Source organism: Oppia nitens, unplaced genomic scaffold, assembly GCF_028296485.1.
Source record: "Oppia nitens isolate AA-2021 unplaced genomic scaffold, nextdenovo-longstitch-racon4-pilon3 scaffold5_pilon_pilon_pilon, whole genome shotgun sequence".
Taxonomy (NCBI): Eukaryota; Metazoa; Arthropoda; class Arachnida; order Sarcoptiformes; family Oppiidae; genus Oppia; species Oppia nitens.
The window spans coordinates 4,833,730-4,856,922 of NW_026533243.1; the positions used below are offsets into that span (position 1 = coordinate 4,833,730).

Below are 23,193 nucleotides of genomic sequence, written 5' to 3' on the forward strand. Positions count from 1 at the left end.
GAGGAATGGCATATCAACACTAATATTAACACAAACTCAATGACATTATCTTTTCTGTTGTTTCTAAGCGTAGAGAGAGAGCGAGAGAGAGAGAGAGAGAGAGAGAGAGAGAGAGAGAGAGAGAGAGAGAGAGAGAGAGAGAGAGAGAGAGAGAGGCTAGACATTAACTGAACTAACCTGAAAAAAGTATAATAAATCAAGAATAAGGAGTTATATGTGATTTCAAGAATTACTTTTAAAGACAAGATAGATATAAATTGGAGAAACATTAACGAGTGAAACGATTGAATATGAAAAGTATGTGTATGTACTGTGTGTGTGTGTGTGTGTATGTATGTGTGTGTATGTATGTGTGTGTGTGTGTATGTATGTGTGTGTGTATGTGTGTGTGTGTGTGTGTGTRTGTGTGTGTGTGTGTATGCGTAAGAGAGAGTGCAATGGTATTGGTAGTAGTGGTAGTGGTTATAAAAAGACGACTAGACGTCGGCTATCGATCTGAAGCAAAAGTCTGCGCAACACTAGTGGTAACAGACGGTTAAACATTGAGAAAGTAGTAAATTGCATAACGAGTGACAAACTGTGAAATATATAAAATTTATGTCTGTGTTGGGCTCTGCCCTCACTTTACTATATTATATAACAACGTTTGACTACACAAAAGCAAAGCATGAGTATTACAAACCCATTTATGCCAAAACTGTAGTTAAAGTTTATGTGGTTTTTTCGTAGTTAAAGTCTCATGTGTTGTTATATTACAAAAATTTATTTTATAAAACTATACATTTTGTTAACAACGTTATACATATATACTGTATATACAAATAAATATATTTACAAAAATTAAATTCTTTTAAGTTACTAATTATAATTATATATATGAATTCAAACGAAAATAATAATTTACAATATATCTATACTATTACTACTAGTAATACAGTAAAGATATGATTAAATAATTATAGCAAAAATTGTTTTTAACTAAAATTATTTAATCCAAAATAAATTTTCAAATAAATTCCGGTTCATTTGATTTGGTCTTAAAAATATTTTTATGTTTCCATGAAATTTAGTGATTTTGAATTTTGGTTGAAATTGAAATAAACCCACTTATTTATTATGCCTTCTCTCTCAATATATTATATACATTATATATATGTTTGTGATCTCAATAAAGTTTGATGTATTGGTAGATAACATCAATACGTTTGGGTGTTTGGCTAATGCCTTACTCTAATTATTAAGACATTGAATTATTTCAAACATCCGTTATTTCAAACAGCGTTATAAAATAAATGCTAATTACAAATATGAACCAATTGACAACTATTGTAAATCCATAATCCTGTATATAATAATAATAATAAAACAATTTCAATTACTATAGTACTGATAATAAATGATAAAATAATAACGTTAATAGTATTATTATTATTATATACTTTTACAATTAATTCATAAAATAACGATAGACTAAATAGATATATTTATCAAAAAATAATAGTATTTTTAAAATTGATTTATTAATATAAATTTATATACTGTGTTGTAATTCAAACAATTCATATGTATTAACTAAAGTACTAAAACATAATAAAAATAAATTATAAATAATAATAATTATAATAATAATAATAAAGCAAAAAWATATATAGAAATTATTTATCCTAAAATTCATAAAAATGCAGATGTTTTTATACTTCAATTATTTAATAATTATACATAAAGTTGTATTTATTATATTTATACTCTACATTGTATTGAATCAAATAAAAAACATCTGCACTATTAAAACGCCCTGATATTATTTAGTGTACATTTAAATGTAAACTAACTGACATTACTAATCATATTTTAAAAATTAAAATAAACTTTATTTCATATATACTATGCTATATGTAATATAATTGAATTGAATTGATCAAGGTACATCTTTATTTATTAGTATCTGCTTTCATAAATATTTATCTATCATACGCTTCAAAGATTTTAAAATTATTTACTAATACATACACACAAAATATACAATGTGTATAAATCAGTTGTGTGTGTGTTTGTCTGTGTGGTTGTCACTAAAAATTAAAAAATAAAACATACAATATATAAAATAAAAATTACAGTATATATATAGTAGTATAATTAGTACTAAATTTATCACTACTAAAACAATAAAGTTATATTTGATTAGCAAAAATCTAAGTCGTCCTTCAACTATATTTAAGTATTAAAATGTTAAAAACCCCACTATTTTTCTCTTATTTTTTTTGGTTTTCAAATGCCTTTATCTATCGGTAGTGAAGGACTGATAGGCCTCTCAGGCTATACTAAAAAACGAGTGTAAGTGCAGTTCAGTCGAGTTTTTAAGCCTAACTAACCTCTAATGTTAAACACATTGTGTTCCATATAATTAATGCACTTTTTACTGCTTCAAGTTCTCTCTCTCTCTCTCTCTCTCTCTCTCTCTCTCTCTCTCTCTCTCTCTCTCTCTCTCTCTGTATGAGTGTGTGTGTTAGAGAGAAAGAGAGAAATAAAATAAAAGTTTAAAACTTTTTCTAATATAACAATTTATATTCAAATACTTTACTCAAAATACTTGCACTAAACTTACAGAATTTATTTGACAAAAAAGATCATTTAATTGTAAAAATTATATTTGAAATTTTTTATTGTATTAAATAATAGCATATATATATATATACGGGGTTTGACACGACAAGTGAACAATAATATACTGTATTGTTAGGCAAACAGAAAAAATATATAATAAACAAATAACTGAATACATAATTTTAATCAATACTATCATAAATTATATGAGAAAATATGTGTTTGAAGACAACAAATCTGAAATTTTTAAAATAAACTGATATTTAATGAAAACTTTTCGGACATCTATTTCTTATACCATTTAACCAAAATTGTACGGTAAGTGTTATGATTAGTGCATAAAAAATATTTAATTTAATAAATAATTTTTAATTAAATTAAATACATATTTTAAAAGATAAAAGGATAGTACATAAAAAAACTATTTAATTGAATATTTTGCATTATTTCTAAATATAATGCAATAATTTAACAAATAATCTGTAAAAATATTGATTATGTTTTTAAATATTATATTATACCATGTGTTTTACGAATCTTTATTCAACTATTATAAAGTATAATCAATGCATTGATAAGTAGTGTATTTGAATAAAGATTTGGTAGAACACCCGATACATTATAATCAGGGTTAAGCAAGGTTTTGGATTTTAGGGGGGGGTAGACCGGGGTAAAATTTACAAAATTCTCGAAAAATCTTGGGGGGGGGGGGGGGGGGGTATTGGGTGGGGTAAGATTTTTATTGCATTTTTAAACGGCAATTTTTTCAAAAATCCAAAATCAAGGGGGGGTCAAGAGAAAATTCCCTAAAAATTCCCGAATATTCCCATGTAAATTCAATAAAATTCCCATAAGTTCCCGTATAAATTCCCGGGAAAATAGGTAAAATTTCCAAAAATATAAAAAAAACTTAAAAATTAACAAAAAATAAAATAATGTATTTAAGATTTAAAAATAGTTGATAAAAGCATTAATGATACACTATGAGTTATTTTTAGTATTTTAATAATTTTTAAATTTTAACATAATTAATTTTTTAAATAATACTTAATGTTTATAGTTTGTTATAAATTTTTAGTTTTTAAATGTTATTTTTATACAAATACTGACTGAATACTACTTATTTAACTCAAATTTCGTTAAAGTTTAATTATATTAAGTACAAAATTGAAAATATTTTTTAATTTTTTATTTAAAATTTATTAATAAAAAACTTATAATATAAGTATTTATTGTTTTGTAAACTATCTTAAACTTATATTTAAATTGTAATATAATTACTCTTTTCAACAAATAGGTAATTTTTAATTTTTTAGTTTATTTTAATTAAAATAATGTTATTTTTTGATGAGTTTTAACGTTATTTTAACTATTTTTAATCAATAATTAGATTTTTATAAATATTAAAAACATAAAAACACTTACTAAAATAGTATCAACTAAAATTAAAATTWCAAAAAAATTGGCGCCGAAATTTTAGGGGGAGGTCATTTCTCCTCGTTTTTAAGCGACAATTTTTCCAATTTGGTCAAAAAGTCTGGGGGGTAAAATCCCAATTTCTCGATCTTAGGGGGGGTATTTTGGTCTTACCCCCTACCCCCTTACTTAACCCTGATTATAATAATAATAATAATTGATTATTAATATTGTATTTATTCCCTAAATTTTAGGGTTTGATGAAAATTGATCCCTCGTTTTATTTTTTCAAAACTTCCAAATTTCAAAAACAAATGTTATATTAAACTGTATTTTAAGTGATATTATAAATTTTTTAATATATATTTTATTGAATATTATTGCTTATATTACTAGCAATATACTATGTTGGTAGTACCAACTTAGTACTGTATTATATACTATTATTTATTAATTATTATATTTATTAAAAAATTTATTAATATTTTTTGATACACTAGTTTTTATATTTTTATAACAAAATATACAAACAGTTGTTTATTGTTGAGTATTATTAAATATTATATAAATTTACAGAAAATTATATGAAATCATTGCATATTTTGTAAGTAAAGAATAGAAACAATAAACATGTTTTAAGTGTTTAGATATACTTAATTTGTTATAATTTATAACATTAAAAATATTATTTATAGATTAATAATAATATTTTATGTGAGATAAAACAAATTTAATTTTTTATAGTTGTAAATTGCAAACATTTACCGTAGGGGAGATTACATTTATTTAAAGTTTATAAAATTTTAGCTAATATCTCAATAATTTAACTAAATTAGTGATAATATGGTGCCATATATTCTTTAATAAACTTATCACTCATTACTATTCATTACTACATAATTTACAGGTGTTGTAAATAATCTGTGATATAATGGTTATGTGGACATTGCTTTTGGGTATACAATAAGGATAAATTTGATTATTCAATATTCAATGCATATTGTTGTCAAAACATTTATTAAAATATAGTAATATTCATTATAATATTAATTTTAATTCATAACTGTGTATACTATAGATTGAGTAGTAGACTATTACAATGCAATTTGATTAAAAAATGTAACAAAAAATTAATATTATATATCAATATAAAGAAATTACGGTAAGTGTATAATAAACATAAGTTGCTTATAAGTATAATTTAACAAAATGACTTAAATAATCACAAAAATACAGTAATTATCAATATATTAAATAATTACCAATTGACTTATATAATGAATAGTTATTAAGACTCTTATTACGGTAATCATATACAGTATAATAATTCATAACAATTTATTTTATGTGATCTTTAATACAGTAATAAAAACAAAATTATTATAAACTTAATCCAATAAATGAAATAAAGGTATTAAATATAAATTATACTCAAATAAAAAGGACCATTAGTTCATTTAATTCACATATAATATAATTTTAGTTTTTGTGTGGGATTAACATTAATAAAATTACGATAAGTATTGATCATGTCGTCACTTCTTTCATCATCTCCTCCTCCCTGTTCACTAACTGTATCACTTTGATCAGGTCGTCCCATAGCATGTACTTTAGCCCGATATGCGGCCAAATCAGCGTAATAGACGGGTGCCGGTATAGACACAGATTTCGTACAGCGCTGGTATGTGTGGCACAAGTAATAAGTCATTTTACACATGTCTTCAGTTGAGAAACCATTTTCATCGGCCAACACATAGTAATGAGCCGCACGACTGGTTCCCTGTCATTAAATATAAAGTCAATATATTATCGGAAATATTTATAATGAATTTATTAATAAACTTACAATACGTCCATTATGACTGCACAGATAGAAATCATAATCATACTTATGAGTGACACCACTTTCCACTACAGTTCCCGCTTCAACATTGCGACCATAATTAGGTTCATCAATGACTACGAAGCGAGTGTGATGTCGTTTCTGTACCACAATAAATGTCAATTTTGGTTTATAAGCCAAACCTATTTCATCAAATGCTTTTGTAATTAGAGGGTATTCGTTATCAATCACATGTTGGAACTGTCCTTCACTGACACCATCTCTGTAGAAGACTATTGATTCGGGTAAACGACAATTATTGTGTACTTTATAGTTGTTTAACAATTCCACAACCATTTTATCTAAATTTCTAATCATTTCTTCTCTTGATTTCGGTTGCATTGATATAGTTGTACAAAATTTACTAAATTCAATGTCAAAACTGCCCACAACTGCGGCTATTGAAGGCGAGACTTTATCTGCCGGCGCCGGATGGTTGACATCTGCGCCCACAATCATTACGGACTGCTTTTTAAACAATGATGACATTTGATTGGTATCCAAAAGCGCTACATTAATCCCACCTAACTTTGGGTTAATCTTAAGCATCAATTGCCTTAAATAACTTCGATTCCATTTTCTTCTTCTAGATCTTGAGTCCCAAATATTGGCGATATTAACACACTGTGTCGTCAATCCATGAGTGACATCGCCTAACAATTTGATTTGACTATAGATATCATCGCTGTATTGGTTAGTCTTAAGTGGTGTCATAAACAAAATCATCTGAAGTCCAGTCATTGTTGAAATTTTATTCTTAATTCCGGCAAATGTTTTCATCGGATCATAAACTCTGATTGTGGCAATCAATCCATGATTATTGACATTCATTCCCATTTCCCTTCCCTGAGAACACAAATCAATACTGAATTCCTTTATGTTTTGATCATCCATTTGAGACATTGATATGTTTATTATAATCCATTTTGTGAGACTTTAAACAAAACAAATAATAATAATAATACTTATAACAAAATTATGAAAAAAATATTTATCGAATTTTATACGGTATCTATAAATATATGGTATTTACTAAATATATATATATATATAAATAAGAAATAATATAATACTTAATGGCTTTATAGAACTGTGCTTTTTCTCTAAACATTTCCCATTCACCAAAACGTGGTCTCACAGAGTTGTTATCTTTGTATTTGAGTGTCGGCGCCGGTATTACTTTGGAGTTAACTTTAAGAAGTTCTTTGTCGATATTGATTGAAAAGTCTGATAAATAGTTACGATTTTTTCGTGCAATTTCATCATTTGAATGGAACTGTTGTTTAACACAATCCATAATAAAGTCAAATCTTTGCGATGGATTCATTTGGCCGGAAATCATAGTCATTTTGGATCGCTCTTCATTAGTCAGTGATCGGCGAACCCGTTGGTCAGGTAATAGACGACAGACTTCAATTGGCAATCTGTTTGGATCTCTTGGATTTCCCACTTCAAGACACGGGAGGTGAGGGTATTGCAAATTTATCCGATATTTCTCTTTAAAGTACTGTTGAATTGTAATTCTAACTTTTGGTTGATTTTTGTCTCTTTCAAACTCAAAAGTTTGTTCCGCTGCCGACAATCTATTAAAAATAACAATAAACTAATAACTAAATTTTAGTTATAATATATTGTACAAAACTAACATTTTGACAATAATTTATCTTATTTAACAATTTTATATGATTGCAACTTTATATATACTGTAAATATAATTTTGTACCCCTTTCTAACACTTAAAATAAAAAATATTTTATTTTTGCTATTCTATGTTAGTTAAGTCAATAATAATAATTTCCAATACCTAGAAATACCAATAATACGAAACTTGCGATAATGTGGAGAATCTGGAGTCCCATAATTTATATGAGTGGACTCTACTTGAAGACCACTCAACTCTTTCTTGATTTGTATCCTTTGAGCATTAGTTATAGATCGGCCAGGAATTTGATTCAGCGGTTTCTTCACTATTGATTCAATTATCAATTTAATATCTGGTTTCAAGAAAGCGGCGGCTGAGCGGTCAATGTTTAAGGTCGGACCAGCCATAAGATTACGAACAGTAGTATAAAAACCATATTTCAAATTCAAAAGTCTGCTCAATTCTTGTCCGGGATTTTTGGGATCAAAAATTGATTGACCGATAGGCACCATATCATTGGTAGAGTTATGTCTAATAAGTATATCAATGAACAAAATGGCGCGTTTGACGGCCTCATCATCCCTATGACGTCCGCTGTTATACTCATTAAGAATATTCGTATTAATCTTAAAGTTTGGTTCAGTTTTCTTAATCGACACTTTAAATATAGTCTCTCTGTTGCCTTCTATAAGATTAACAATCAATAGAAGTGGATGTTCTGGATCTCCCGCAGCGATGATCTCACGTGAAGTAAACATATTTTTCTGGCCGTCGTATACGCAACGCATACCATAAAAGTGTTGTCCAGCGGTTTGAGAATACAATTCAATCATACGTTCAAATATACGTCTATTTAGAGCAGTACTTAGTTTCCGTGAGAATCTGTTTTGCTTCAGAGGTTCGGCCGCCGCCTCGTCTACATTCTTGTCGACCAAATTCTTGTCTTTTTCATTAACTTTTTGCTCTTTTTCTATACTGATATCGTAATGATAAGCAGTTTTATTGCCCACTCTTATGACAAAATGGTTGGCCAACAAAGCAACTGATTTCCAATTGTTAGGCAATGGCTTTCCCGGTCTCTTAGAAAACGGTTGGTGTTCTCGCTTTGGTAGCGATAAAGTCATCTTTTCTTTTATTTCTTTAGCCAAATCTTCGTCTTTAGTCTATAATAATAAATATCATAAAATGTTATCTTTTATTAGTTTGAATTAGTCTTAAATTTATAAATACAAACCTTTTTTGTGTCTTTAGTTTGTTTTGATTTATCACTGGTTGTACTGCTTTGACGGGAACCCGAACTGTCCATTAGCTGACTCGTCATCGTTGGTATCGTTTGACTGACTTGTAATTGCCGTACCGTTGCTCTCACTGTCTGTTCATTATTGGCAACAACTTGTCCTGATTGTGATGTCTGTCCTAAAGTGGGAAAATCTGATCCCTGTATTGGCTGTTGTTGTGGTCGACTATCACTTGATTGATCTAATAATAACAACAAATTAATAGTAAATGATTTAATAAAATACAATCACTTAATACCCGTAGACTTTGTGTCCTTTGTGTCCTTTGAACCTTTCTTTCTACCCTTTGGTGGCATTGTTTGGATCAGTTGTGATCATTCAATAAATCTATAATTCAATTGATTAAACCATTGATGGCAATGACATACAAATTAAGATCAAACAAATAACTGTTATTTAATTACTAATTATATTAAAGCATTGAAATCATATAAACATTTAATTAGTATTAATATGTAGTTATTGTACATTCATTGCTATTATTACTGTATAATGTATTTTAATATTAATGTATTAATACATATACAATACTATTAATAATATACAGTAATGTAATGTAATGTATGCATAATTATTATAATATTATCAATAATTGATTATTATAAATACAAAAGCATTTAATTATAGTCAATATTTATATCAATAGAGAAAATTAATTTAATTACCATAAATGAAATATCAATTGATTGTATAATGAAATTTATATAGTATTATAACTTTTGTTAATTTAATTTAATTATTACATATATTTAATTATTTATTTAATATACATATTTCAATATTACGTTACTGTAGATAACACCGTGTATTGTATACAATATTATAACTGTATTTTACACATAAATTACGGACACAATAATAAAATATAATTTAGTTATTAATATGTAAATTATTGTATAAAATTAGTATATATTAATTCTTGTTAAAAATATAATAAATGCTTACATATTATTGATTAAAACTATTAAATTTTTGATTACTACTTAATTTTTTGTTTTAAAAGCTTACAAATAGTTTTTTGTTTATAATCATATGGTTATTGCATTCATTCATGCAATATATTGTATAATACAATGTTTGTCTATAATTTTGTGTGTAATGGAGTGCTGGACTTGTTTTTATGGATTTGTTTATGGGTTTAAGTTTATGTAAATAGTTATATGCAATTAATGTTTGTTTAATAAATTTTATTTTAATTACCGAAAATGTTTGTACTGTTACCGTATAACATGATAAACATCATTAAAATATATCATATTAATTACATTATTAGTATAATTATATACTGTATATTAAAATTTTGTTAAAATTTATTAAGTTTCAAATAATAAAATAAGTTAAAATACTAAATGAGTCAATAGATTTTAGTAACTATAGTATACTGTAGAGATAATAAAATAATTTAATTATATATTTTGTTAAATAAAAAATTAACAAATGTTTTCTGAATAATTATTTTTATAATTTTCTAAATGAAATAAATGGTTTCTAATAATTATTGTATAATTAGAGTTTTGGACAACTTTCCAATGGAGGAAAGTTCTTTAATAAAATCCCTTTAATTTTTCAGGAAAATAGGAAAAATATTATATTTCCCTCCCTAGTCCATTAAAAAGGAATATATTATTTATATTTCTACAATAAATAATAACAAAACTTATTTTTTTTGCATAAAATTTAATTGAAATATTTAATAATAAATTTGAATTCAATGAATTCAATGATACTATTTAACAATAACACTCAAAATACAGTTTAATACAACATTTGTTATTCAAATCTAATAATAAAATTTGTTGTTTAGGGTTCATTAGGTGTTGTAGCACAAGGTAATAGATTCCCTGGGAATTCCCAGTGAGAAAGGAAAATAGAGTTATTTTGGAATAAATGACGAGATAAGCAATTATATACATCAAAGTCAAGAATATTTCGGCAAAAGCGGACACTTTGAGACCGTAAAAGTCTGACAATAAGACACACCGTCCCTATGTTTACATACCTTTCAGTGACGGATCACATAATTGTGTGACCAAAAGATTAGATCTGTTGTAGTAAAAGCTGACACTATTTAATGTTATTAATAAATTCAATTTTGACATTTTTAATACACACAGGTATTGATCTAATAATTATAATAATTAAATAATAATAAACTAACAAATTATTGCCACTACTTATAAATACATTAAAATTAATTTTATAATAATTATTAGTTTCCTTCTGAATGTCATAACAATCGTCCGTTTTCTCAAAGCTGTTCCACTTTGTGTTATCCAAAGATTATATACATATGTACTATAAATAGTATATACTATTAAAATACAAATATAACCCTAATTGTAATATAAAAAATATTTTATAATTGTATTGATTTATGTATTGAATATATATCAATATACACATAGTTTTATATTTAACTTGTATTATAAATTACTGAATGCAAGTAGAATTTAGTAATAAATAATAAATACATGATATATATATTAACTAATGTACTGTAAATACAGTATATTATTCTATCTATGATTATATAATATAATAGTTACAAATTGTAACTTACAATATATTAAAAAATATCTAAATATATGCTAATTAATAAAAATTGTGTAATTAATTAGATTGTGATTCACATAATAAATATTTAAATATTCCATATACAGTACTACTATAATAATAGTCAATAATTTATCATATTTGTTAATATACAGTACAGTACAGTACAATGTTCAATAGTAAATAAAGTGTTTAAACAGTATTAATAGCATTAGTTTGTAGTAAATTTAATGTTATATAATATTAAAATTAATCATAAATTGATTACAAATTATACTGTATTTTAATACTCTGTCTGAAAAATATCTAAAAAATATTGATTATCTAAATATTGGATCGTTTTCATAACGTTTTTATTTCTAAAATAAAAAAAAACAGTATATATAAGAAGATTTTGAATTTTTATATATTTAATATAATTATATAAGTAAGTTAAGTATATTTAAGTAAGATTAACAACAGCTTATAATAATTATAGATTATAATAAACTTTTAAAAATAATGGACATATTATTTTTATTATTTAATGCTTTACTATATATTAGTTTTATTATAATATTATTATATTTTATTTGGCAAAGGTAAATTTTTAAAAATAAACATTATTTGAAAAAAATAATTATATTAATATAAACAATATATTATATATTGTGTTTAGATATATAAAATGGAAATTTTCTAAAATATGGCAAAAAAGAAACATTCCGGTGGGGAATATGCCTTCGTTTTGGGGGATAATTTGGCACAAACTTCGTACTGAAGATATTATGCTAAAGTATATGACAAATAAAAATAAAATGTTTGGTCTGACACAATGGCCCTGGAATATAGTCATATGTATCGACCCAGACATCATTGCACAAGTATTTAGCAAACAGTTCACAAGTTTCACAAATAGACGGGTTTTTACATTAATTATAAATTGATTTTGAAATTATTTAATTTATGTTAACATTTCGATTATACAAAATAGACATTTCAGATGGGAGGCGATCCTATTGGAGATAATATGCTTAATAATACAAGAGATGACCACTGGAAACGACTCCGAGCTGTAGTGTCGCCTACTTTCACGTCGGGAAAGTTACGTAAAATGCGTCCACTAATTGACGATTGTTTGCATACATTAGTCACAAATTTGGACAAATTATCAAAAGAATCGGATGAAGGAGTGGTAGACATGAAGAAAGTGTTCGGTGCCTTCACTATGGAAGTCATAATACAAGTGGCTTTTGGTACAAAAGTAGACGCACTTATCGATGATAACAATCCAATCATTAGTAATGCAAAGAAAATAGTATCAAAAGACTTTACATTACTTCAATTGCCACGAATTATGTTAATATTGATATTTCCAAAAGTTGCCAACATTTTTGGTTTATCATTATTTCCCAGAGAAATGAGTGATTTCTTTGTTAAACTAATCCACAAAATAATAACTGAACGAAGAAATAATCCAAGTGTTAAAAGATATGATTTTTTGCAACTCTTATTGGATGCAAACGAAGGCAAAGACAACGATTTGAACGAAGAAACTGAAGTCAATGAAGATAATGAAAGTTATATTCAAACTCACAATAAAAGTAATAAATATATTGAAACATAAAATCTCTACTTTATATATAAATACAATACTTTTTTTTATATATAACTTAATATTATTTACTTAAGCCATTAGTGAAGATGAGATGATCGCTCAATGCGTACTGTTTTTCTTCGCCGGTTACGAGACAACGACCACAACCTTATCATTTGCGTCCCATTTGTTGGCAGAAAATCCCGATTCACAGCAAAAAGTCTATAACGAAGCGCTCAGTGTTTTTGGGTCAGAGGTGTCGTAGAAATAAACAAAAATTTATAAATTATCAGATAATTAATAATTGATTATATCTTTCATAGAGTATAATAGATTTTGAAGCAATTGAAAGACTTGAATACCTGAATGCAGTCATTTCAGAAACCTTAAGACTTTATCCGCCGGCCATTAGAGTGGAAAGACAGGCATCACGTGATCTTACATTAGGTGATAAAAATCAGTTTAAGATATTCAAAGGTGATGTGATTCAGGTGCCGGTATATGGTATGCATAGAAGCGCTCAATTCTTTACTGATCCACAAGTGTTCAAACCGGACAGATTTTTGGCCAACAATCAGACACATCATCCATATTCATACCTCCCATTCGGTGCCGGACCGCGTAATTGTGTGGCCAAACGGTTGGCACTAATGGAGACAAAAATGGCATTACTTTATACTGTTTACAATTATAAGTTAGAAATATGCAACAAAACTGCTGTAATTATTAACTTTTATTTATTGACTAATATTTTTCAATACCGCTAATCATATTTTTATTTAATGATTTTATATATTTCAATAGTGTCCGCCTGAATGTTACTATCAGTTGGGTTTAATTGTACCGAAAGCTGTTAACCTAAAACTTGTAAAACGAAATCATTAAAAGCATAATAAAAATGAAAATATTGATTAAATAATTTGTTAAATAATGTGAGCAATAATTATTTTCATTATTTGTTATAAATTTATATTATCGATAAATTAATTTAAAAAATATAATTAATATTATTAATAACTCAATAAAATTACAATTTAATTATTTTATAATGATTTGATAATGATTATGGACAACATTATATGTGCTAAAAATTGGACACAAGATATTTGTTTTGAAATATTTGTCAAAAGATCCCATAAATATGTAAATATCTATTTTCCGGATTAATATATATATATATATAATATATATATATATATATATATTTATTTAATACAAATATATAACTCACATATTTTTATTTCTCTAATAATAATTAATTAAAAGTAATCTCATAATTAAATTTTATTTTGAGTTAAAATAAAATAGGATTTTCTGACAGTGCTAAGTTCTAGTTAAAAAATATCATGGTCAAAATTAACAATAAATATTATTTAATAAAAAATTGTTCTGATAATGCTATCTAACATTATTAACTAATTTATAAAATAATTTACATTACATCTATATTAAAATACAGTATATCTTAAGATACAATATAATAAAAATTAAATTAATAATATTTTATATAATATGTTTATATATATATTTATAATATATGTTATATATAATATAATTTTATTATAACATGAAATAAATATTTACAATTTTATATGTTATTATTATTACAATAGCAATACGCAATGTTATATTTGTTAAACATGTTTATTTATATAATGAAAAATAAAGTATTGTAAATTTTAGTTGTATTACTATAATTAATATTATAATAGCATAATAAAGTAAAAATTTTGCAAAACAATATAAAATTAATTGTTAAAATGTTTACTATTAAAAATTTATTATTTATTATATATAATTGTTAAAATTAGCAGTACCTTTATGTTCAAATAATTTTTCAAGGTCATTTTTTATTATCTGTTATTTTTGATACTGAATTTACTCATACAATTTAAAACTATTGAATATTACTATTGATTTTGATTTAAAAATAAAGTATAAACACGCAATATGTTTTAATGTAAATAATTTTATTGTTTAATTTATATAATATATAATTATTAAGATATATTTAAATAAAAATATTATTGGAAAAAAGTTTAATAATGTTTGAAATTAATATTGTTCAAGATTATTATGTAATACTTTTTGTTATTGCTGTATTAACTTTTATTTTTACATTTAAGTAAGCAGCAAAATTTAATTATTTATTTTAATTTATAAAAATTAATAAATATTTATTAAATAGATATAAATCAAATTGCAATTATAAGAATCAATGGGCAAAAAGAGGTATAACTATAGGAAAACTTCCCTCATTTTGGGGTATGATTTGGTATAAACGTCGCGCTGAAGATATTATGATAGAGTTTATGAAAAACAATGAAAATATATTTGGTTTCAAACAGTTTGGTTGGAATACCATTATGTGCTCCAATCCGGACATTATTGGACAAGTGTTTAGCAAAGAGTTTACAAGTTTTACTAATAGGCGGGTAATTATTATTATTTTACAATTATTATTGTTTAAACAAATTTAACAAATTTAACAAAATAATAATTATAAGATAATTATTTAATTATTTAGTATTTTTTTAATGATCTTAATGAATACAAGATCTGATGTACAAAATATATATTTATTTATTTTGTAAAGCTTATGATTTTAAATTAAAACTAGAATTGAATAATTAAATATTATATTGTCTATTAAATAAAAATTACAGAGCTTTCAAACGGGAGGCGATCCCATAATGGATAATATGCTACAAAATACAAGGGATGACCACTGGAAACGACTCCGAGCTGTAGTCTCGCCTACTTTCTCGTCGGGAAAGTTACGTAAAATGCGTCCACTAATTGACGATTGTTTGCATACATTAGTCACAAATTTGGACAAATTATCAAAAGAATCGGATGAAGGAGTGGTAGACATGAAGAAAGTGTTCGGTGCCTTCACTATGGAAGTCATAATACAAGTGGCTTTTGGTACAAAAGTAGACGCACTTATCGATGATAACAATCCAATCATTAGTAATGCTAAGAAAATAATATCAAAAGACGTATCTATATTACAATTACCGAAATTTATGCTAATAATGACATTTCCAAAGATAGCAAAACTGTTGGGATTAACACTAATTCCCAACGATTTAAGTGATTTCTTTAGTAAACTAACCCATAAAATAATAACTGAGAGAAGAAATAATCCAAGTGTTAAAAGATACGACTTTTTACAGCTTCTGTTAGACGCCAATGAAAATGTGGAAAATGTGGAAACAAATTGCGATAACATTGAAGAAAAAGAAAGATTTGTATCAACACATCAAAAAAGTATTATTATTATTAAAAAATTAATCACTTTTTAATACATTATTGATTTTAATAGCCATTAGTGACGATGAAATGATAGCTCAATGCGTATTGTTTTTCTTCGCCGGTTTTGACACAACGGCTACAACCATATCATTTGCCACATATTTATTGGCAGAAAATCCTGAATCGCAAGAAAAACTATTTCGGGAATCGTTAAGTGTGTTCGAGACTAAAGTAATTTATTTTAAATACAAAAAGTTATATTAAATATTTGAAAAATTGAAATTTTGTTTTAATAGGAAATTATTGATTTCGATGCAATTGAAAGACTTGAATACCTGAATGCAGTTATTTCTGAAACCTTAAGACTTTATCCGCCGGCTATTGCTGTGGAAAGAATGGCATCGCGTGATGTCGTAGTTGGCAATGAAAATAAGTTTCACATATTTAAAGGTGATGTACTTCAGGTGCCGGTGTATGGTATGCATAGAAGTGACCAGCATTTTGAAGATCCCGAAACGTTTAAACCGGACAGGTTTTTAACAGACAATCAGACACATCATCCATATTCATACCTTCCGTTCGGTGCCGGACCGCGTAACTGTGTGGCCAAACGATTGGCACTAATGGAGGTCAAGTTTGCATTACTTTATACGGTCTATAACTATAAGTTGGATATAAGTGATAAAACTGCGGTAACTTTTAAAATAATATAAAAATAAGTCAAGTTTACGGTATTATATAAAATTTTAATTTTATTTTATTAATAGCGACCACCGGAACTATATTATCAATTGGGAATAATTATACCAAAAGCTGTTAACTTGAAAATTATTAAACGTTATCATTGAATACAAATTCATTTAATATATACAGTACTCTATAATATTTTATATAAATTTTTAATAACAAGTTTAGAGTTACAGTAACTTTTTAAAATGAAATAATTAATTTTTTTACTAATAAAGTATAATAATTAACTGAATTAATAATGATTTTTTAAAATTTTAATTTAGGTCAATAAATACAAAATATTAAAATTCATTTAAACATTAAATACAAATTAAACAAACCATTTTTGTTTTATTAAGATACATTACTTATAAGTTATAATAAATAATATTATGATGAATTTATTTATATACATTTATATTTTAATGTTACGTTTAATATAATGATTAAATATGTCATTAATTAAATACTAATTTAATATACGATGACAATGAAGTTAAATATATGTAAAGTGAATACATGTTGGAAATCGAGGAATAAGGTAATCGGTAATTGACGGCTATTCATAATTTAATGGTAAAAATTAGATTTAAAAATTTAAATTTTAAATTATAGTAATTATATATATCGTTTTGTATATAAATTACTTACATTATCAATGGGACAATTTTGCCGAGAATACCATTCAATACTATATAAGTTGAGATATATAGCCCATCCAATAAATAATAAAATAAAATAAAGTGTATTATAAAAATCAAAAGCTCTTAACATTTTTGAACGGTTTATAATCAATTCAATATCTATAAAAAAAAAACATTTCAAATAAAATTTAATTATTTGCTACAATTATTATAGATTCAGTTATATTACTTACTGCCAATTACGGCAAACATAACAATAAATATAGGACACAAAGACTGTATGGGAACCGCCAATAGATACTCGTGAACGATGGCCGACACCACCAAAACCATACAATTGCTTAAGTATTTACTGTGAGTTAAATTAAATACAGGTATCAATACATAAGCGTAGAGCCAGTCCTGAACAATGGTATTCCAGTTTCGGTAAAAGTCTCGACAGCTTTTCAATGTCCACCACTCGGTATAGAACTGGCGGTCAGCGAACCGTAATAACTCGGCGCAGGCATTACACCAACACTGGAAAAAGCCATAAAATACCAAAAGTATTGCCACTGCACCTAATGGATAGGCTATGGCTATTATATTAAATATGTGTCGCAAATTGATTGGTTTGTATCCAATCTGGGAATAGGTGTTCATCAGAAACGGTCTAATTATGAACAATGCACTGAATGCTGTGAATACCACTTGCAATAGATTTTTAATCACAAAACTCCACCGTATTTTTAATGTCCTAAAAAGTTTTTATTAAAAAAATTAACTAATCGTTTCATATACAGTAGACTAAATTAAATATTACCTTGGATATTCATTTTTATAAATAAGTGTGGGTGCAAATAAAAAGTAAATTAATTGAAATAGATCTGGATAATTTATCATTTGTTCCTTATTGTGGACATCCGGTAATATTTGTGAATCACCAGTAGTTTCCATCACATAAGAGTGCACTTTCATTATTAGTCTAATCTATTCAATAAACAGATATATTATTAAACAAAATAACATTTAGTTATTATTAAACTTACCATTTCAACCAACAGTATGAATGTTGTCATATGATTTGTTATAATAATTTGATTGCAAAATACAAATATAACAATAATATATAATACATAGAGTATAGTAAATACAGTTTTAATCAACACTGTGTGGTCTGAAAATTTGAACATTAAATATATTTTCAGATTATTTATGGGATAAACTATGAACACAATAGTGATATGCAATAAAATCCAAGCACTGATAGCTATATCCATGTTTGGGAAACCAAACACAATAAAATCTAAGTCATCTTTAATCCTATAAAAAATAAATGTATGATATTTTAGATAATTAATTTATAAGATATAATAAACAATTATAATAAAACTTACTTTTCTGGATATAATACACAGTTTCCAATAAAACATAAAACTAAAATTGTTACAATACTTGTCAATAAATTAAACAATGATTTTAACTCTCTATTTGTTTCCAACAAATTCCTAATATATATATAAATAATATGTTATAATTAAAAAGTGAAATAAAAAATTAATTTTTAAATTAAAACATACGTTAATAGAGATTCCCGACAAACAAATTGTTTATCAAATTGTTTTTTGGTCATAATTATTATTATTATATATATTTAATATTATTCTTTTAATATGATTCAATATTTCATTAATAACTATATCTTCAATAAATTTCAAAATATGATATAACTTTAGAAATTGTAGTGAAAAATAAAAATTGTATTATAAAAACTTGAAAATATTTTTAAAAATAAATGCAGTTTATTATTAATTAATTATAATTTTAAAAACTTGAGTATCATTAATTATTTAGCACGATATTTTAATAAATAAAAATTGCTTTTAAAATTATTAACATAAATTTTGAGATCATTTTTTCATCAAAAAACATATTTTAAAATATATCACAAACTTAAATATTCAATGACATTGCTAAGTATAATATGGTAAATACTTAAATGCAACTTAATTAAATGTATAAATTATATATGTTACTAATATTATTATCTATTTATATATATATTGTATATATTCTACTATATATATATATATATATATATATATATATATATATATATATATATATATATATATATATATATATATATATTAACTTATATATATTCACAATTAAATGAATAAACTTTTAGAAATCCTTTAGATTTTCAATAAACATAAGAAAATAAGTAAAAGTTTAGTATTGATATAGTAAAACAAAATATAATTTGAAAAATATATTTTGTGACTATTTATAGTTGAGATTGTTGTGCTATTACTATTAAAACCAAAAATTTTGGACTTTTTTATTAAGCAATCATTTCTTGTGAAATTCAAGGTTGAGGTCAAACCCCTCTCAATGAAGTCGACTTTCACTAAAAAACAAAATATATAATATTATACAGTAATATATTTATATCATGTATATTGATAAGCCTATATTATAATTTGAATTACTAATTTATATCTTTTTTTAGTTAATAAACAAATAATACATTTATTTACGGCAAGTTGACGCAAATGATAATTAAATTATATTTATTTACATTACACTTAACAATGAAATGCAAAAAAATGATACAAATACTTATTTTTTTTGTTAATTTCACTTTTAAATAACTTATTATATAGAAATATATTATAATTTTAAGGCTTAAAATTAGAGGTCGGAAAATCCTAAATGATTTGTGTATTTATATAATTTTGATGTTTTAAAGATTACAGTATACATATTATATATATCTAATGCAACTTTTTGTTTTTTCATTTGATAATCATTTTTTGAAATTGCATTACCTGTAATTATTTAATTTTTTATTATATAAATTATATCATGATTAGTACTTTATTCATTTATAGTATTTTCTACTATTACAAAATATAGCATTAATTACTAATTAATGCTATATTTTGTAATAGTAGAAAATACTATAAATGAATAAAGTACTAATCATGATATAATTTATATAATAAAAAATTAAATTTTTAAATAATAATCTTTAGTTCAATAAAAATATATGACTTTTAAAATTTTTTATTATAGCCATATTGTTCATAAATTAAAATTCTTTAATATATTGTATAAAAATATAGTAATATTATATTTTTTTTAAATAATAATTCATAAATATATAATAAATATAAAAATTTTCATGTATTTGATTTTTAAAATAATTTTCAATAGTTTTAATAAATTTTATTAAAAATAACTCAATAAAATACAGGTATTATAAATACAAAATATTATATAAATTAATAAATTGAAAGTATTATATTAAATATAGTTAATATTGTTGTGTATAATATGCAAATTAAATATCCAAATAATACATGAATTGAACTAATAGTCCAACCCCTAAACATAACATATCTTAATGATATTATTGGTGATGTAAGTGGTGACCATATAATCAAACTTTGCAAAGGTATAGGCATTGACTCTATTGGCCAAAACACACCACACAATACATACAATGGTGCCGTTATATAAGAGGCTATAATCTATTTTTAAAAATGTAAATCATTTTAATGTAATAAAATTAAATTTTTTTTAATGACTTACTGTTGCTTTTAAGTCGTCCTTTACTAAGAGTGATACAAAATTACCAAAACTCATGCCTTGCAATGATATGAAAACTAATAATATGTAAATATCAATAAGGGATCCGATGGACTGATAATCAAGTATTTTAAATGCAAATACTAGTATTATAAATGATTGGATGACAATATTTGCAATTATTAAAAGCAATTGTGTTATATATATTTCAAGTTTGGTCACACCGGCCACTATATCACGCTCTTTGAGACCATTTTCTCGGTCTCTGATTGCATAAAAAGTGGCCAATACTAAGGCCAACGTGAAGTTACACGATATTAGAAATCCCGGAATAAATAGATTACTAAACGAAAAGTCTTGGTTACCATAAATGTGTTTTTGGATATCAATGGGTAAAGAGAAAGCATTGGGATTGAAGTCAAGCTCAGTGGCAAAGTTAGTCATAAATTTTGCAAACACTTTCCACAAGTAGTACTGAGCGTAATAACCAGATATACTGGACATATCTGCATATACTTTCACTTGACTACTGTCCACTTCTTCGTCGGAAATATCCATTGGATATAACAATCGATTGTGGAAATTGTCGGTAAAGTTTTGATCAAAAACAATGGAAAGTGTGTTTTCACCACTTAATACACTATTAAATGCCGTCTCATTTGTTTTATGTATTTCATAATCAAACATTTTATCACTGATAGCATTGATAAACTTGAGTGAGAGGTCCGGTATTGGTTCGGCTGTATGTATGGCTAGGTTTAGTCGCTCGGGATTTCTGAAACAAATATTCAAACCATAGACTAATAAAAGTGGGAATAAATGAAAAATATATAAAGCCATTGAATTTTGCTTCAAACGGATTGAATTTTTCCATAATAATGTCATTATATGATTTGCATTGATTTGAAATTTTGGTCTAATTTTACTTTTATTTTTAGTAGATTTTTCTAAATTTGTTTGACATTTGTTTGCAAAATATTGTGATTTAATATTTTGCTTTTGATTCCTATTGTAATCAAGACATAAATAATAGTAAACTTCTTCAAGTGTTGGACAGTGGTATTCATTGAGTAGGAGTTCTGGTGCCGACTGTTTTAGGCAAATACCGCTATGAATAAAGGCAACACTCGAAGACTTCTTTGCCTCCTCTATGTAATGGGTTGTCATCATTACAGTCAGATCTTTGAAAATTTAAGTTAATTATAGTTTATATAATCAATATATAAAAAATATTTACTTATAAATTGAGTAAATTTTAATTATCATACCATTTACTTTGCATTCATTTTCCAAATAACTCCATATTCTAGCCCTAAGTATTGAATCCAAGCCTACAGTTGGCTCGTCGAGCACAAGTAGTCTTGGTTTGTGTATAATTGAGACGGCAATGGATATCAATCTTTGTTGACCACCGCTTAGTTTACGAATAGTTAGACTATGTTTAGGCAAACATAACAACTCATTTAGCTCTTGAATTCGCCGTTCAATTAATTTGTTGGTCATATTATAGATCATCCCATAGTAATACAGTATTTGTCGGACAGTTAGTTCAGAGCAAAGGGCCATCTCTTGTGGCATATATCCTATGGTCAGTGGATTAGTGTTCAACTGTTGGCCAAATACTTTGACGGTTCCATTAGTTGGCATTAATAGACCTAATATAAGTCGAGACAATGTTGTTTTGCCGCAACCATTAGAGCCCAATAATGCAAAGATTTGTCCTAAAAAATATTTTAATACTATTTTAAATAAAATTATTGATAAAATTATAATATTACTAACCTTTATTTACTTTTAGTGTTACATCATTTAAAATATTACTTTTGTTATTATAAGAAAAGCTCACATTTTCGACATTAATAGCAAATATGTTTGGATTTACATTATTAGAATAATTATTATTCATTGTTTATTAAATAAATTATTAAATATCAATTCAAAAATTTTTTAATATTAAATATCCTATAAATATATTAAACGTATAGTATTGTGCTTACACTTTAAGTTTATAATCA

General features: G+C 25.2%; 4 protein-coding genes across 4 annotated transcripts; 1 reads left to right on the plus strand and 3 right to left on the minus strand.

Annotated features, from left to right (window-relative positions):
* Positions 1-5,457: 5,457 nt before the first annotated feature.
* LOC128961386 (protein argonaute-3-like) lies at positions 5,458-9,576 on the minus strand. Its single transcript, XM_054307620.1, has 7 exons — positions 9,508-9,576; positions 9,081-9,169; positions 8,779-9,023; positions 7,707-8,707; positions 6,976-7,485; positions 5,867-6,836; positions 5,458-5,800 (listed from the first exon to the last, which is right to left on the minus strand). The coding sequence occupies exons 2-7, from the start codon at positions 9,136-9,138 to the stop codon at positions 5,483-5,485; spliced, it is 3,102 nt and encodes a 1,033-aa protein (XP_054163595.1). The 5' UTR covers positions 9,139-9,169; positions 9,508-9,576; the 3' UTR covers positions 5,458-5,482.
* A 2,480-nt stretch (positions 9,577-12,056) lies between these two features.
* LOC128961559 (uncharacterized) lies at positions 12,057-17,118 on the plus strand. Its single transcript, XM_054307808.1, has 11 exons — positions 12,057-12,297; positions 12,369-12,978; positions 13,067-13,227; positions 13,295-13,690; positions 13,776-13,838; positions 15,002-15,096; positions 15,160-15,406; positions 15,638-16,244; positions 16,300-16,460; positions 16,526-16,921; positions 16,997-17,118. The coding sequence occupies exons 1-11, from the start codon at positions 12,112-12,114 to the stop codon at positions 17,075-17,077; spliced, it is 3,003 nt and encodes a 1,000-aa protein (XP_054163783.1). The 5' UTR covers positions 12,057-12,111; the 3' UTR covers positions 17,078-17,118.
* Positions 17,119-17,454: 336 nt separating this feature from the next.
* Positions 17,455-18,662, minus strand: LOC128961560 (sterol O-acyltransferase 1-like). Its single transcript, XM_054307810.1, has 5 exons — positions 18,631-18,662; positions 18,405-18,571; positions 17,836-18,338; positions 17,610-17,761; positions 17,455-17,517 (listed from the first exon to the last, which is right to left on the minus strand). The coding sequence occupies exons 1-5, from the start codon at positions 18,658-18,660 to the stop codon at positions 17,455-17,457; spliced, it is 915 nt and encodes a 304-aa protein (XP_054163785.1). The 5' UTR covers positions 18,661-18,662.
* An 81-nt stretch (positions 18,663-18,743) lies between these two features.
* Positions 18,744-23,084, minus strand: LOC128961561 (ABC transporter G family member 23-like). The gene is made up of 5 exons (XM_054307811.1): positions 22,961-23,084; positions 22,447-22,899; positions 21,182-22,359; positions 20,950-21,120; positions 18,744-18,758 (listed from the first exon to the last, which is right to left on the minus strand). The coding sequence occupies exons 1-5, from the start codon at positions 23,082-23,084 to the stop codon at positions 18,744-18,746; spliced, it is 1,941 nt and encodes a 646-aa protein (XP_054163786.1).
* Between the last annotated feature and the right edge of the window lie 109 nt (positions 23,085-23,193).